General features: G+C 34.3%; 1 protein-coding gene across 1 annotated transcript; it reads right to left on the bottom strand.

The window, feature by feature from the left end:
- Positions 1-4210: 4210 nt before the first annotated feature.
- LOC130743111 (probable LRR receptor-like serine/threonine-protein kinase At1g53430) lies at positions 4211-15220 on the bottom strand. The gene is made up of 25 exons (XM_057595225.1): positions 15023-15220; positions 14801-14927; positions 11495-11672; positions 11202-11273; positions 10875-10943; positions 10570-10641; positions 10401-10472; positions 10225-10296; positions 10063-10134; positions 9857-9928; positions 9148-9219; positions 8991-9062; positions 8792-8863; positions 8572-8637; positions 8412-8471; positions 8290-8334; positions 8159-8205; positions 7656-8026; positions 7334-7529; positions 7096-7236; positions 6654-6766; positions 6198-6408; positions 5847-6084; positions 5400-5550; positions 4211-5033 (listed from the first exon to the last, which is right to left on the bottom strand). Exons 2-25 carry the CDS (start codon positions 14904-14906, stop codon positions 4641-4643), a joined length of 3033 nt encoding a protein of 1010 aa, XP_057451208.1. The 5' UTR covers positions 14907-14927; positions 15023-15220; the 3' UTR covers positions 4211-4640.
- Between the last annotated feature and the right edge of the window lie 1951 nt (positions 15221-17171).

Genomic DNA, 17171 nt, shown 5'->3' with positions numbered 1-17171 from the left:
TTTTTTGTTATTTTATTTATTAAAACTTAGTGTCACTTCGTTGGATGTGTATTCGCCAGTGTTGTTAAGATTTCAATCCGAAACCCAAAATCTTATGATTTTAGGATCTGAGAAAGCCTCAATGATATGGATTTATTGTAGGATTAGAGACTGGATTGGATCGCACCTGGATCCCAATTCGTGAAGCAATTTTAGCCCATTTCAATGTCCCATTTAGAATTAAAAAAAAGACTCATTTCAACCAAAACTCATAAAGTGATAAATGCTTTTTAATAAAAAAATAAAAGTGATAATCTCTAAATGATTATGAACTTAGTTTCTTATGGATATGTCATATGGTATGACATTGTGACTTATATGCTATGACACTTGGATTATGATTCCTATGTTATGAACTTATTATGCCGTTGTGAATTTTAATGTGAATCATAAGTTGTTTTTCTTATGTATGTGTGTGAATTTTTATGCATATGTATTTTATGAATTATATATATGAATCAGTAGTAGGATCTACGATCCGATCCCGATTCTTGAATTTATGATCTTTTACCCCCGACCGATCCTAAGAAGGATCCCGATCCTGACAATATTGATATTCGCCTTCATTTCTTTCTTTCTTTGTCTTTTTTTTTTGAAATATATTACTTTGACACCTCTCTACTTTGACATGGGTGAGAGATGAAGGAAGAGAAGAAAGAAAGTTTAGAGATATGATATGTGATGTGATAGTAAATTAAAGAAATGAGATGTATCGAAAGCGAAATAAGTGAACATGAGATAAAAGAGAAAAATAGAGCGGAAACATTTTTTGATTACAATATTTGAGTATTCTTACTTGAGCTGTGTGTCTATACTGGTAATTAAAAATAGAAAACTTCCAATGACTAGAAAAAATGGCGGGTATGATCGACCAAACGCTCAATCAATGTTGGTCACTGCAAAAGATGAAACTCACTTTTATTATAGTGCAAAAGGTAATGCAATCATTCATGCACAGCAACCAAATGATAAACATGCAATATAAAAAATGAAATAATAAACAAACACATTATTATGGACAGGAAGCACATAGATATTCATGGACCCGAATCAACGTGAACAACAGTGAAACTAAAAAAAAAAACGGTGGGTTGATTTGATGATTTCTCACTCTATTTGAAGTCGGGGCTTCAACCATCTCCAATGAAATGTATTTAGTGTAATAATTTATCTACAAAATTCCCTTAAAACAATTATATTTATTAAAAAAACATGTAATGAGATCAATAAGTGTATTGATTCTTAAAAGTTTATTCAGTCTTTTATGTTTACCTTTAATTAATGTATTAGGTAGTGTAGAAAATAATTAATTGTAAGTGTTACTAGTAATTAAACATTGGAAAGCTAAATAACTATAAGAGGCACACCTTCCTACGAATTTAAAAAACTAATTTTTGTATATAATTGTAACCGGAGGGTGTATATATATGGAAGAATATATGAGTGATAAATATTCCTAAAATTTGTAGGTAGCTTTATATTAAGGGACATTCGGGATGTTTAAAAAGAAAAGGGTATTACATAAGTGACAAGCATAAATGACATTGCGACCGAACAAAGTGCAACATAACTGGTAAATAGTTGGACTCCTTAAAGATCTAGTTCAAAGTTCTATCCTTAAGCGGTGCATATGAAAAAATATTAGTTGGAAGATACCTACCTACTCATTTAATGTGATATTAGAATTTCATGGAACTAGTATACCATTGATGTGAGACACCTTGAAAAAAAGTAGAAAAGCACGTTGCCACAATTTCCACTCGCACTGCCATAATATTAATTGTGGTCGTCATTACTTATCGATCATCTAGCTCTATAAATTTCACCTATTTCATTCTTCATCTCATATTCTTGAGTCTGAGTTGCCAAGCGAATCATCAATATATTTCTTCACCCATCTTTCAGCATGGCTCATCTACTGGGCAGCTTTATTAAACCAAGAGCAGTTACTTATGCTCTGAAATTTAAACCCTTTCAACCAGAATTCTTCATCAGGTTGCTTTCTCTGTTTTCCTAATTTATATACTTCCTCTTGATATAATTGGCTGCAGGCTTGGTTTACTCTTTTCATTCCTCATGAAATTTTCATCCAATTTGTCTCTGCATCCTCCTATACATATATTTTTTTTTGAAAGCAAAAGTTTTTGGGTAATCATAAATATGGAACAGGTAGAGCTTAGAGCATAGAATAAAATGAATTAAGTTGAATTTTACCATGTATGTTAAATTGGTATGTATTCGCTTATCTATCCCACAATTAAATTTTCACATATTATTACCATTCAAGTCTTTGTAATTGTCTCATTCATGTATTTTGTAATTGACATGATTCGAAGACTATGAAGATTTTGGTCCTATAAATTAGCTTCCTATTTCTTTTTTTGTGATTTAAATTATCTCTCTATAGCTTCTAATTTTTTATTCTCATCTAATTATACTTAGTAGCTCAGTTGGAATTAGTTCAGGTCTCCAAGATTCAAATTAAATGGTATTCGCAATATTAAGAAACAAAACATGCTATTGTTTTTGGAATCAGGGAGCGTGGACCAAGAAGGCCAAATGGTAGTGAGGGAAAGGGTGGTCAACACCATAAAGTGGGAACCATGAGTCTTGTTGTGGAGAAGGAGGGTCTGGTTAGCAGCTCAAGAAATAAGCAACGTAACAACGGGAGCACAAGCAATGGCAACGCTATCGATAATACTGTCAGGAGTGGTGATGCCTAACCTAGCAAGTTTCAATTTGCTAGTATAATTTATGTATATTAATTTCTATGAAAGAGCAAGCAAAAATTGACTATATATGTCAATGCCTATATATCATTGCTTGGGCTAAATTAGTGAATGGTGTTTTAATTTGCATGATTTATAGGAAAATGTTATTTAGACATTAGTATAGTGTCATCCTTTGACATTTGTGTATTTTAAAAAAATAATTTTTAACTGCCGCAAATTATGAATGTTAAAAATTAAAGAACACCATCGGTCGAACTGATTTAATAGTCGGTCTTATCATTTTTGTGTGTTGCCCAAAGGTCTCGACATGAGGGTCTAAAGTGTCAGGATCGTAATTTGTATGAGCAACAATGGTAGACGACCCTATGCATGTTGTTGTTGGTGTATTAACTTGCCATAAATTGCTTTCCTATTTTAGGTTATTTATCTTTTAGGAACAACTTTTTGCTGTCACTAAAAAGCATAATCTTGTAATGAGTTTTTGTACTCTAAAGTTGTTTGAGACATATTAAACTCACTTGGTTCTTTGGTTCATTATGTCAACAATATATCTCCATACTATTGTATTACTTTTGTAATTCACTCACTTTTAAAAATAAATTTTCGAAAATGATCTTTAAATCCACCAAAGTGCAGCAGTACTTCGGACAACATCATTTTTAGCAGTATGAGACTTCCAACATGAGTGTCAAAAATGTGCTTTCTTTTTATAACTTTGCGAGTTGTGGCGGTCTAAAACCACCACAAACTCGTATGTCGATTGTATGCCTAGTAGCGCGGGCTTACGTATCATGAGTGATAAAATTTTTCATGATAATATTTTTCTCATTGAGTACCTCCCACCTAATAGGTGCAAGACTAATTTTCAGGACCTCTTCCAACCATATGTTTTCTCATACACAATCGAACCTAGAACGACATGCTTAAGAGACCCAATTTCCTTCTACTCATACCAACACATACTTAAAATACTTGAACCATTTCACTCAGACGTTGGTAAAAAATTTCAGGATATAAACAGGCCATATAAGTGTCTAAATCTATCTATTGAATTCAATTATTGACGATATTGGTCCATCCTCAGCCACAAATCCACAATATATTAATTTAACTTAACTTCTTTTTGGCATACCAGTGAAAAGAAGTGGACAAGAAGAGTTTAGAAAACTGAAGATCAAATGAATCCAAATAGCCTGCATGAAATCTGTGAAGATTAGAATGACCAGTTAGGGATGAAAAGGTAATGGGGCATGACAACACCTGCTTCCTTTAGACAAAAGTCAAGACAAAGGACAGTGTCCTTCTCAAGTGTTGTAGAACTAAACAGGGCATCCCAAAAACAATAATAGTTTCTTCACAAGTAATTGATAGCAAATACTATTTTAAAATCAAATTAATTGAAAAATATGTACAGGAATGTAAGCGAATGCACTTTAAGATTGGCAAAAAAAAAATCAGACTAAATTAAGGTCACATTTATACACATGATTTCTACAATTCAGAAATAGGTGAGATGATGATCCCAACTTAATAGATTTTTGTAAACTTCGCCTTCACTACCTGATATGTAAACTGCAATTTGCATACTAAAAGTAGCACAAGGATATAGTTTCAAAGACCACTTTCTCCTAGTCTTCTCAATCCATGCAAATAAAACTTGCTGTATATATTCACATTGTTTACTACCACCAGCAAAGGCAGATGGAGATTTAAAACTGAAAATCAATAATATGAATCTTGACAAAGAACAAAACATGAGAAATGCCTCAAAACCAGAATTTTGCAACAAATAAGGCTATCACTCTTCTGTTACTGTATATCACTGCCCTCCTCTCTAAACTTTTGAGTGAAGCATACACCATGTGAATCTCAAAGAAGCTTACTGGATGAAGTTTCATGCTCTCCACTTTGAAGAGATATAGAGGAGTCAACCCATGGTCCATCACTTGATATGTGTCTTTGCTCAGTACTCGCCTGCGACATCGAATAAAGAGTTTGGCTGTCTTGTGATATCAGCTCAAAGGCTTTAAATCTTGCCTGTTGGTCGCTGTCATTGCTGCGCTTGATAATCGGCGCTTGGATCGGGATCTTTCCTTCGAGCATGCTCACTACAGATGACATGGGTGGTCTGAGAGTTGGAGATGGATTGGTGCATAAGAGTGCCAAGCTCAGCATTCTCATTGCCTCCTCTTGGGAGTACTTTGAACCAAGACCTGGATCCACCAGTTCCAGAAGGTTTCCTTGCTCTTGGAGAACATAGGCCTTCATAGGCATGCAAGATTGTGGTAATTAGAAATTTAACCAAACCATAAATATAGTAGAAACAAGAAACACAAAACAATTGTATAAAAGGTAGCTCTCTCATTCCATCTCTAATGTAAAAGGGTTGTGCTACGCTCTTCTTGTTCATTACTAAAATGTTAATTTCATAGCTCATTATTATCTGTCATGACTCATGACATAACATTTATCACTCTAAGCAATAACCTATTGGTCAAGTACGAGAGAAGGCGGCAATCAGAAGGATATGAACTTTTGAAAATGAGCTTTTGCAGCCAGATGTGGATTAAGACTAGGATGAACACGGCAAAGATCTTATGAATTTGTTGAACTGAAATTCCAACTTACCCAATCAAGAAGATATATAAACTCCTCCTTTGGCCTGTAATTTGTATTGCTTTTTCCACTAACAATCTCTAAAGCCACAATCCCAAAGCTGTATACATCTGCTTTATCAGTTAAGTATCCCCGCATAGCATATTCTGGAGCCATGTAACCACTATCAAGACATGTAAGGGCCAAGAGTTAGTAACTTCACAAAGCAATGAAACATAAGTATTTCTAGGATTATTTTAGTGATTATAACTTCATGCAGTAGACAGATTGTGGATAGTAGTGCAAGCCAATTTCTTATGCTAACAATAAGATACCGACTAATTAGGAACTAATATCATGTTAGGATCAGCTTATTTTTCTTAGAATCAATTGATTTTGACTTTAAGAATCAATTGTAGAAAACTTTCAAACATGTACTAAGTCTTGAATTCTAGCTCATAGAAGTGGTGTAGTACTAACATTGTTCCAGCTATCCGAGTACTGATATGAGTATTTTCTTCTTCATCAAGCTTGGCTAACCCAAAGTCAGAGATCTTGGCTTTCAGATCCTTGTCAAGTAAGACATTGGTTGCCTTAATATCCCTGTGAACTATTTTCAATCTTGATTCCTCATGAAGATAAGCTAATCCCTTTGCTATTCCCACACAGATCTTCATCCTTGTACGCCAGTTCAAATTCAGCTTCTGTTCTTCATTACCTAGCAGAATAGCAGGGTGAAGAAAAAAATATTTTTCATCTGCATCTTAATATTGAAGTAAAATCATATTATGCACACAACCACTAGGTACTCATTGCTAATGAAGCATTTACCGAAAAGTGCGCGGGCAAGACTGTTGTTCTCCATGTATTCATATACCAGCAGCAACTGGTTTCCTTCAATGCAACAGCCATAAAGCTTCACAAGATTTGGGTGCTGCAAAGCAGATATCATCCCAATTTCATTGATGAATTCGCGGTTCCCTTGCTTTGATTTGGAGGAGAGCTGTTTAACAGCAATCACATCACCCTCTGACAGCACACCCTGTGATTCAGCCATGGCTTCAGTATCATGTTTTGTATATAGAAATATTGTGGGATAAGTGGCATGCTCCAGTATTTTGAAATTTGAAACCTTATACTTCTAAGAGCCCGTTTGGATACGGAGCAAATAGCACTTATGGAAGCTTATCATCTCGTGCATTTTCTAGTAGATAAGCTCCAATGAGTGTTCTTTAGTTTGTATCCAAACAAAATCTAAGTCAGATAACTCTAATGTATCCAAATTACCTTGTATACTGGTCCAAACCCTCCTTCACCTATCTTGTTTGCAGGGTCAAAGTTATTAGTGGCTGCTTTAATTTGTCTTAAGCTGAAATAACCTGTTTTCAGATCTAGAAGGTCTGCGACAAGAAAAATTTATAAATAAAATTACTATTCAGATTAAAAAAAATTAGTGAATAAGAGAAAAAAAAAGAAAAGAAAAGAGAAATGTAGGTCCTTGAAAAAAAAAAGAATTTATTTGTCACAATAATGAACCCAAGTCTGCAATTTCTTTTAAACCTGTCATCATTTTGGATCTTCACAGTAAAATTTGATGTCCTCAAATAATAAATGTCAAGATATGAAAACTATGTTTATTACCATATCATAGATTGTAGATTCACATTCTTCCATAAACAAAAAGCTAATTACAAGAGCAGCAAAACTTTATTTTGAACATGAACCTTACCTTTATCTGTTGTGTCTTTCTTGAAAATGAAACCCATCTTCCAAAGTACACCAAGTATCAGTATGACAAACACACATAATCCAATCACAATTCCAGCAATAGCTCCACCAGAAAGCCCTCCTTCAGAAGGAATTTTGAAGTCTACAACAAAGTAGAAATTCATATAGAACATGACGATGACATGAATTGGTAGTTGAAAGAAAGATGGGAAACAAATAATAATAAGAAAAGAACTTACTTGGTGTTACTGAGATAGCAGATATAAGTGGTCCATATACACCTCTATCAGGAATGGCAGTAGTTCCTTTCCCTGCCCAGTATAAGTGGATTTCCAAGGTACTATCATTAACATCGACGTTGAATTCTTCAGTGATTCCCTTTCCAACTCCACCAGCTTTTTCCATAATGTTAAAATCTTTCAAGTATTTAAAACCCTATAAAGATGCAGCATTGAAAATTTTCTACCTTCAGTTGAGGAAAACTATTCCTTTCAAATACCAGATGCAAAACATGCTAAAAATGTTAGAATCAACCATTTTTGCTTCAGTAGTACTACTCACTTGAATTGAAACATCAAATATGCGCCTTCCGAGACTGCTAAAAGTCTGGTCATTAGAAAACATAATCTCAGCAAAATGGAGCTTCACTTTATAATTTCCCTTCAGCATACAAAAACCATAGTAGTTGAGTGACAGAGGGGCAAGACGTGCAGTTTGATAGTACGCTGGGCTACTAACATTCAAAGAAAATGTATTGCTCGCTGTAAATTCTGCATTATCATTTCCCAGATACACTCCTGTGCTGCTATAAGCCCATAGTCCTTCATTTCCTAAATCAAAGTTTGAAATGCCAGCTTTCTGGAGATCTCCTACATAGTCATTTCCCTCAAACTCTCCTTCAGGTCCTCCGCAGTTTATGAACATTGTATGATCTGCAGAGGCATGGTAAAAATCTCATCACAAATTACTTCAGAAAGAAACTATCACACAGCTCTATTTAAAAAATTTAAGAAATAATTCTCATGTACCAATACATGTTTGATCTACTAAATTTCAACACTCACACTTGGGTTTTCCAGCACAAGGTAGGTTTCTCTTCAAACAAAAGGTTCTACAAGATGAAGATGAACAAAGTGAGTTTCAGCAGATGAGTCAATTTTGATAAGACAAATGGAAAATAAGCAAAAGAACTTACAAAGGTGAAGTAACCGCTGAAGAAGAATGGCTTGAAGCCAAGTTCCTGCTCAGAGATAGTATAGTAGGTTAGTGTTGACATATGTGAAATTCTTATATAGTGCTTGACAAAGAGAACCTTACACATTCAATTGCTGGCAGGTAGTTGCAGAAGACTTTGTAAAATTGTTGTAAGATAAATCCCTGAAAGATAGCATATAGTTAGATTGAATTTTAGTTCCTTCATAATTCAATTACTACTCAAGATTAATCATAAAAGATATAGAACTGGAAGGAGTATCACATGTTTTTTTTGAAGTTCATTATCCAGTCTTGAATTGGTCCGCTCAAAGAATTATTAGTCAGAAACCTGCATCCATATAAAAATATCTATCTCATTTATGATCACAGAAAGTTAAATCAATAAGGAAAATGCAACAAAATTTCCAGATATCAAATTACTAGCAGAATCTGCATATCCTTCTGACAAATCTTCTTGGTCAGGAAATGGAATGTTCACTTACATGTAATCTAGTTCCTCCAATTCCTGAATTGAATCAGGGATTGGACCAGTCAACCTATTGAAGCTGAGGTCTCTGCAAGAAAAAGAAGACGGCTATAAATTACAAGCAGTACTGAATCTCATGAGTCATGAGATGTACCAGATACTTCTAAAAAAAAGTTGAAGAGACTTGAATTCAATACCCATTTGATGAAACTTACAAAGTTTTCAATTTTTTCATCTCACCAATGTAATCTGGAATGGGACCAGTGATTAGGCAATTTCTCAATTCCCTGAATAACATAAAAATACCATTCCATTAAAAGCCCAAAAGATTATATGGTTCCGAAAAAATTAGCTTAAAATGTTTCAACTCACAGTCGTGCCATTTTTGTGGCATCCTTCAGATCTGGAAACGTCATAGTTGGTCCAGTCAAATCAGTTATTCTCCTGATAAGAGGTGTTTCATCAATGAAAACAAAATGTTATGTTCCACCTTTGAAGATAGCATTTGATGCAGAGCCAATAAATATTAGGCCTAGAATTACTGAAGTATGTTAAGAGGGGGAAGAGGGAGAATGTATGCTAAGAATTTGGAGGGAGGGGCACTCTCTAATATGGCTTGTATTTGTTTTCTTCTTCTGATAGCAATTCCCTAAAACTGGGCCTAAGTTCATCTCAGGATACCAGAAATATTCAATACAATAGCATTTCAGTTCAGTTCCTTTTCTCATTTCCCTGGTACCTATCATTTTGGTATTAGAGCCTTCAAACATATCTCTCAGCTGCAAAAAAGCGGCGCATGTGGTGATGTCGACATTGCAGTGTTCACCCGGAACTAGCCAAAGGGTGGCTGCTGAGCATGCTGGAATGTTAGGACCCAATTGCAAAGTATGGGACTTGAGTCTTACACTAGAAGTATAGGACTCTAATATGAGGTTTATGTGGCTTTGGGCTCTCCAACTACAACAGCTAGCTTAGCTTTTGTGGTATGGTTCTCTCAAGGTTCTTATCAGCACTCTATAACCATAGTACAATATGCAGACAAATTGAGGAATATTCTAAAAAGAAGCAAGCAAGTACTCACAGTTGTTTCAAAAGTTTCAACTCAGATATAGAGGGAGGAATTGGGCCTTTCAAACCTGTTCCTTGCAGATCCCTGTCAAAAAAACATTAAAACTCACTCTTCAACTAGAAAGGTAGTAGTTAAGCATGACATACAATATAAAATTTGTTTTCTTCTTCAGCAAGAAAAAAAGTTGTGGACAGATCTAACTGCATAGGCATACTCACAATCTTTCAAGGTTGGTCCAGTTTCCTATAAAACTAGGTATCTGTCCTGATAAGCTGCTTCCATCTATCCTACTGCAGAAAATGTAAAGAGTGACTTTAGAATTTAATAAAGATATTAAAAAAAAGCGAAAAAGAGCATTTGTGTGAGTTCATATCACTTACAAATTAGTGAGATTCTTCAGTTTGCCCAATGTTTCTGGTATTGTCCCTGTAAAGTTATTTGAAGAAAGAAGCCTGCAGATTCATTTAAAATAATTAAAACTAAAATAACAATGTGAAATCATAGTTAAATTGTGTGCATATATCAAATGAAAATGGAGAGAAAGAAACAGTCTTACAGTCTCTTCAAGTTGGCCAAATTTCCAAGACTAGGAGGAAGTGGTCCTGTGAGTTGATTATTTTCTAGGATCCTATAAACATGCATACCAGTATTATCATTCAAATTCAAGTATTCAGCCTCCAATATCAACCATTTCTCAATTGGATAAAATTTTCTACCACACTTACAGTTCCTCCAAGCTAGCCATATCACCAATTTCTGGCGGAATTTGACCACTTAATCGGTTTCCAAGAAGACCCCTGAATCACGGTAAAGGTTGTATACTGATTATTGAGCATTTGAAATACTAAAACATGGTAAATAATGGAAGCCCATTATTCAGAATTGAGAAAACTTTTTGCTCTCAAAGAATGTTGCCAACAACCAAGTTAACAAATTAATATAAAACAATCTGAGTCCTAATCTAACAGTTTAAATTCATAGGAGAATTGGTTAACAGTTGATACAAGTGAAAAAGGTAGTGATGACTTACAAAATGACCACCGAGCTGCGAGCAAAACTCGTTGGAATTGAGCCATTGAGATAGTTGCGAGAGAGATCACTACACACAGCATAAAAGTACCGGTCACGTTTTTAGTAGATTCTAGTGCAATCTATGAAGTTAACAAATTTTCACTTTCACTTGAAGAATAGCAGGTCCATGGTTTTAAAACAAGATCTGCAACCGTGATTTCGGCCGCAACAGCCATGTTTGTTCACAACTTTTCCGCAATACGAAGTATCGCAATTTAAAACATTCATGTCCAAAGTGCATAAGAATGTTAAAACTAATGCCATAATTATAGGACAAAGCACTTACAGCTCTTGCAGTTGGGTGAGATTTGCAAATTCACTTGGCATAACTCCAGATATATTCTGACCCTTGAGCAATCTATCATTGGGAAAATGGTATCAGATAAATTCTATTATAGCATTTTGGATAAGTTCTCTATTCTCAAAATCAATTTTGGCACCCCAAAAGCTACTTATAGAAGCTTCTCCACAGACTTGATTTTGACTTCAGAATCGATTAGAAGGATTTTTAAAAACGAACTTAATATAAGATGGAAAATGAGAATGCTAGTAAATGAATTGCACAGAAAAAAGACATACATGCTTGTAACATGGCAAACAGTGTTCTTTTGGAAAGTGCAATTGCATGTGACATTCCTCTCCAAGTTTTCTCCTATTTGCACCTTTCCATTAAAGCCTCCATCCTCTGTGCAGGAACTTTCTGTGACTTTCCAATTCAAGTTCTTTAGTTTATCCGATATTGCCTGCAGAGTTTTCACTGCAAACATGACACAAATCAATTGCTTCAGCTACATGCATTTCATCTTTAAATTCATAAAACACTGACCCTTCATTCCCCTAACCCTTATGTCGCTAGCTCTTCCTGATTTATTCTTTCAAACATTCATCAAGTATCAATAGAATGTTGAACCGGAAATGTTATCATTATGAAGAATTTAATCACTATTTTACCACAAATAAAACTATATGATTGTTACTAATAAAAAAAGAATTTTACACTCATAATAAAGCAAAAGTTAAATAGGTAATCTTTTTTACTTTTCCACGGAATCCTTTATCTTTATTTTTTTTTACTTATTTGCTTTCACAATTTCAATTCGGGTGTGGTAAAAGTCTTAGGCCTCCCCAAAAATGCATCTCCTAAGGTTCAAACAACCAATCTAGGGCTTCAAATAGTCACTTTTAATCACCACAGTGTTTGGCACTTGTTGAATAGGGAATCCTTCATTTTTTCTCTTTCTGCACTCACTGAAGTATCTCACTGCCCAGTAGTAATCGTGATACTAATTCCCCACCATACAATCACCACACAAAGAATAAAGTTTTTCCATTTAAGAGTTGGAATTCAATCATGCAACCACTTGCTTTCCAGGGAATCCTTTATCCTTGTCTAATTGTAAACATGAATATTTTTCTATGTTGAATTCCAGTTGTGATGGTCAATATTTCAACAATCTCATAACGCCAAGTGATCAAAAGCCTGAATAGATGAAGAGAACAGATGTTTGAACACTTTGTAAAAAAAATCAATGTTTTTACATCGGAAAGATAAATTACACTTAATGATTGATTTCGGAACCTTACCCTCCCTAACTCATATGTCACCCAACTCTTACCACGTGAGAGAGAACTTAATTAGATCTCTGACTTTGTTGATCTACTGTTTTGATGGCTATAAGTACCCAATTGAAATTCTATAAATTATCAAACTAATAAAAAATATTATAAGAACTATTATTTACTAGTAGTATTTTAAATTTCTAAAACATGCAAAAAATGACAACTGGTTTAGCTACTTTTTAATTTTATGTCGGTCCACAAGAATCCAAGTCATCACATACGTGATGGGAACAATTTTTTTATTTTAAATTTCGGTCATATATGGTGGCCAGTAAAATATTAATTAAACTTTTCATGCAAGGATTATGTTTGACTCTTTCCCCATGTCGTGAAAAGTGAAAACCCAATATCATCAGTGTATAAAGTTGGAGTGATGGCATGGTTTTGCTTTTGTTTCCACGTTACACACCAATCACGTTGAAATGTATGTCAAATTGACCATGCAAAAGCAGCTATTATAAAAAAGGCCACAAAAGTACTGAATTCATAGGTCAGTTAAACATAAGTGTGTGTTTAGCTACTAGTTAAATATAAACTAACTTTCATCTCAGTAAATAAGAAAAGTTCCGTCTAATTTTACCAAAATACCTTTTACTTTAAAACATAAAGCAGTAATTTGCAGATTTATCCTGTAATTTTCGGATTTTAGCCAAGTTATCAACATGTCCTTCACTTCAAAACATAAAGTGATACTTTCAGAGGAAGAGAAACGCGAACGCCTCTGCCTTCCTCCCCCAATAAACCTCTGGTGAGTGGTGACCACCTTTTGTGGTCATCCCGCTATACGGAATCCCCTTGTCTAGTTTTTTTGAGTGGTTGCGATTCTCCTCCATTCGCGCTATTAATAACATGTGATAATTACATTGCATAGAAATCTATAATTTCTAAATGGAGAATGGGTTAAAAAGTACTACTAACATTTTATTTTCAAGAAGAAATCTTAACTAATTTTTAATTAATGCAAGCAAGACAGGGGTAGCCCACCCCATTTTCTTTACTCAGTATAGCTGTAGCAAGTTGAAGCAGAGCAATAATCTGCTTGTGCCATTGCTGGTGGCACGTCTGAACTGTCACCCAGTTGTTATTGGCAATAATTAATACTAATAGACAAGGTCAACTCCATATTGCAATCTCAGTGTTGAAACTTTCAAATGAAATCATAACACTGGTAAAAATGCATATACAAGTTCACCACCCATTACAGCTTTAAGCATTGATTACTTATTTTATCTCATCTCAACACTCTTTTCTTAACACTTTATTTTCAGTTAAAATTTATATGGATTTATATGGATATCATCAAATTGAAAATAGAACCATATAATATAATGGACCCTGCATTAATTTAACCAATAAAATAATAAGGGCTAGAAAGAAAATGTCAAGGAGAGTTTTAGGAACATTTCTCTTTCTCTCATTAAATTACTTTTCTGGAGTAGAGTAGGTCCCAAAATTTAATACTTGCAGACATCAACACCTAAAAAACAGATAACGCTTGTACAAGTTGTCCAAGGATGCTTACAATTGGCCCCACTCAACCTTTTTTTTCATGGTCAATAATTGTAAAATATCTTATGAATGATTCAGCCATGATCATAATCTATCCCAGTTTTAACAAATATTTTATGGTATTATATCAGTTGGATAATCCAAACCTTGAGGTTATTGACTAATCCAAACATTGGTCTCCCCAAAACTAAATAAAAAAAATGCTCTCTACTCCTGTTCTTTTCCAATTTGCAAATTAAGGAGACCATCTCACATGGAATAGAGGCAGTCAACATTGACCAATTAATCATGAACTTTATAGAATTACCAAAACACTGTACGGTTAAATTATTAAAATAAAACCCAAATGCAAAATAATTTCAGAAAATTAAAGGGCCAAAGTAGAACATTCTCATTGACACCATTACCAGCAGATAAATTCAAATACCCAATTGACAGAACAGAATTTAATTGTAAACCCAGATAGTAAAAGAGGTATTCAAGTTCATGAACTAAATTCCAGAAATGGAAACAGAGTCAACAGAACACACCCTTATGTTAGTTAAATCCATAGGAATTTCATTGAATGCTTATTAAGTTTTGTTAATTTTCTAAGTGGGAACGGTTTGAAGAACGGTGGTTAAATAAAGCCATAACATAAAGGCAGTTTCAAAAAAGTTCTTATTGTTGTTCCAATAATAACTGCAACTCTTTACAATCAAAACAAAGCAATAAACATTTAAAAAAACAAAATTGGAAGCAAAGTTGGAAACATACCTTCATTTTCAGGAATGAGTTGAGCGTTGGATCTGAAGTCTTGAAAGCAATTCAAAGCCAGAAACATGAAGATAAGAACATAGAGGGGTTTGGAACCAAACCACATTTTTCAAAGCTTCTTCTTCACCTTCGTGGGCACAAAACAAAACGTTTTTAGTGATGTAAAACAACAAGGTGGTGATGATGATAAGGTGAAGCAAAGCGACAAGAGTTAGTACTTACTAGTAGGAATTATGTTGTTAGTTTTTGATTGATTGAGGGGAAAGGAAGAGAAGGAGAAAGAAAGGTTTCAAAACATGATGTGAAGTTTATAAAAGCGTAACGACGATTATATGGAGTAGAAGGACAAATGGCCAATTTGTTGTGAGAAAAAAGAAAGAGTGAAAGTGAAAGTGGCTGCCGTATCTTATGTTGAAGGAGGAAAAGGTTTTGGAATTACGACAAAATCCACACGTAGGAAACAGTGTGTGTACACGGGATTGATTGGTTGTGTCATTATTTATTTGTCTGTGAAAAGGAAAAACTGGCTTTGGTTCGATCTTCAGTTTTCATTTTTTAGTTTTAGTATCTAACATATATATATATTTAGCCCGTAATTACACATGTTCACTTGATATACTAAAAAGAGGCAAGGTTTTGGAACCCTAATTCCAAGGGTGTTTCAGCCCGATTGTTTCTTCTGATTACGTATTTTAATTTGAACAACATATATTCGAATAAAATAAAAATATGAAAATCTTAGTCTTTTTTATTGTACCAAAAAGGTAATACCTTTAGCTTAAAAATGTTTGATTGAAAAAAAATGAGCGAAATTAAAATAGAAGATAAAATTTGTAGAAATTTCATGTAATATTCTCTCACATACTTTCTTCATATCGCGTATGGGCCTGATTTGAGGAAAGGCGCCTATGTAATGGTTTTAGAGCTGATAAAGCCCATGAAGCAATATATTTAGGATTAGGGTTTCAGCCCCACTGTAAAAGGCCAAGACTTAATAAGACATGTTCTCTCTTTGGATAAAAAGTGGCTACTCTAACCCTAGATCGGAGTCTAACCCTAAACATGAGGATCCCTGAGAGCAAAACACTTTAGTAGTTTATCAAACATTTTTAAGCTAAAAGTATTACCTTTTTTGGTACAATAAAAAATACTATGATTTTCATACTTTTATTTTACTTGAATATATGTTGTTCAAATTACGTAAACAGAAGAAGAAATTACCAATAATTATTCACTCGTACATGTTCCAATCATAATTTAAGTGGATATAATTAATTAATTAATTACCATATAATGGAAGGAGCAATTAAAAACGCCAACCTTAGGTTCAATACCTTTACCAATAATTATTCACTCGTACATGTTTCTCTCCTTCCATTATATGGTAATTAATTAATTATATCCACTTAAATTATGATTTAATTGGTTAAACAGGAAAACTTCAATTCAGGTTTTAGAAAGAATTTCGATTAAAAATGATTGTAATTTGAATGGGACAAAGTAGTAATGCTACATGCCTATAATTCATTTAATGTTGTACCATAAAATTTCTTTTAGTGTGGGGGTAATTTCAATCCAGTGTATACAAGTATTGGAAAAATGTTTGAATCTTGTGGGGGAGGGGGGGCCATTGCCCTACTGCCGTGAGAGTAGGCCCTAAAAAGTGAGATATTTATAGTTTTGGCGATTTATGTGTTGTAATAATTACTCAAGGAGTAATAATTACATAGTGTTCCAAAATGACAAATGTGTTGCATTGAATGGATTTGAATGAAGTCCCACATAGAAAGTTGAGTAACTATTCAAAGCATTTATATATCATTAAGTGTTAACCATTCAACAAAGAGACAAAGTGAGGATATAGTGCCACATGTGCATGGTTTGGTGGTCCCAAGCTTTTATGTCACATGTTCCATTCACACCACCCCTCGCCGGTGACACCGGCGTGGGCGTAGAGGCGCTAGTGGCGGCTTGTAGACGGCACGACACTTTAGCACGACACGACGACGGCGACTCGGTTGCCGTAACGTCTGTTCGTTTTGGAATTCGAATTTTGCACCTGTTCATGAAGGGTCGCAATTATTCACATATTTGTTGGTAACAGACATAATTTATGAAGGGTCGCAACCTTATAAATTGTTCTGTAGAGTGCATGTTCAGGATTCAGAACAACAATCATATCCTCTGTTTTTTCCATAAAACACTTCGCTGCATTTCGAGTTTTCATTAGTCTTGTGCAAACTCGAAGTAAGGCTGGTTATCCTGGGTATTCTAGCATCCAAACTCTAAGACGAATTCAGAGAGTGCTTGAAATACTTTAAGGAAAGTGATTTCATCACGATCAAGCCTATTCTTTTTCTAACAATCTTAA

This window comes from Lotus japonicus, chromosome 3 (assembly GCF_012489685.1).
Source record: "Lotus japonicus ecotype B-129 chromosome 3, LjGifu_v1.2".
NCBI classification, from domain to species: domain Eukaryota; kingdom Viridiplantae; phylum Streptophyta; class Magnoliopsida; order Fabales; family Fabaceae; genus Lotus; species Lotus japonicus.
Note: the sequence above shows the minus strand (reverse complement) of the source record. Positions and strands in the feature narration are given on the sequence as shown.

Coding starts and splice junctions, on each gene's coding strand:
- LOC130743111 (XM_057595225.1), bottom strand. CDS start 14,906: ATGTGGTTTGGTTCCAAACCCCTCTATGTTCTTATCTTCATGTTTCTG. Junction 8,027..8,158: donor TTGTGCTGGAAAACCCAAGT/GTGAGTGTTGAA, acceptor ATGCCTCTGCAG/ATCATACAATGTTCATAAAC. Junction 5,551..5,846: donor ACTCGGATAGCTGGAACAAT/GTTAGTACTACA, acceptor ATGTCTTGATAG/TGGTTACATGGCTCCAGAAT.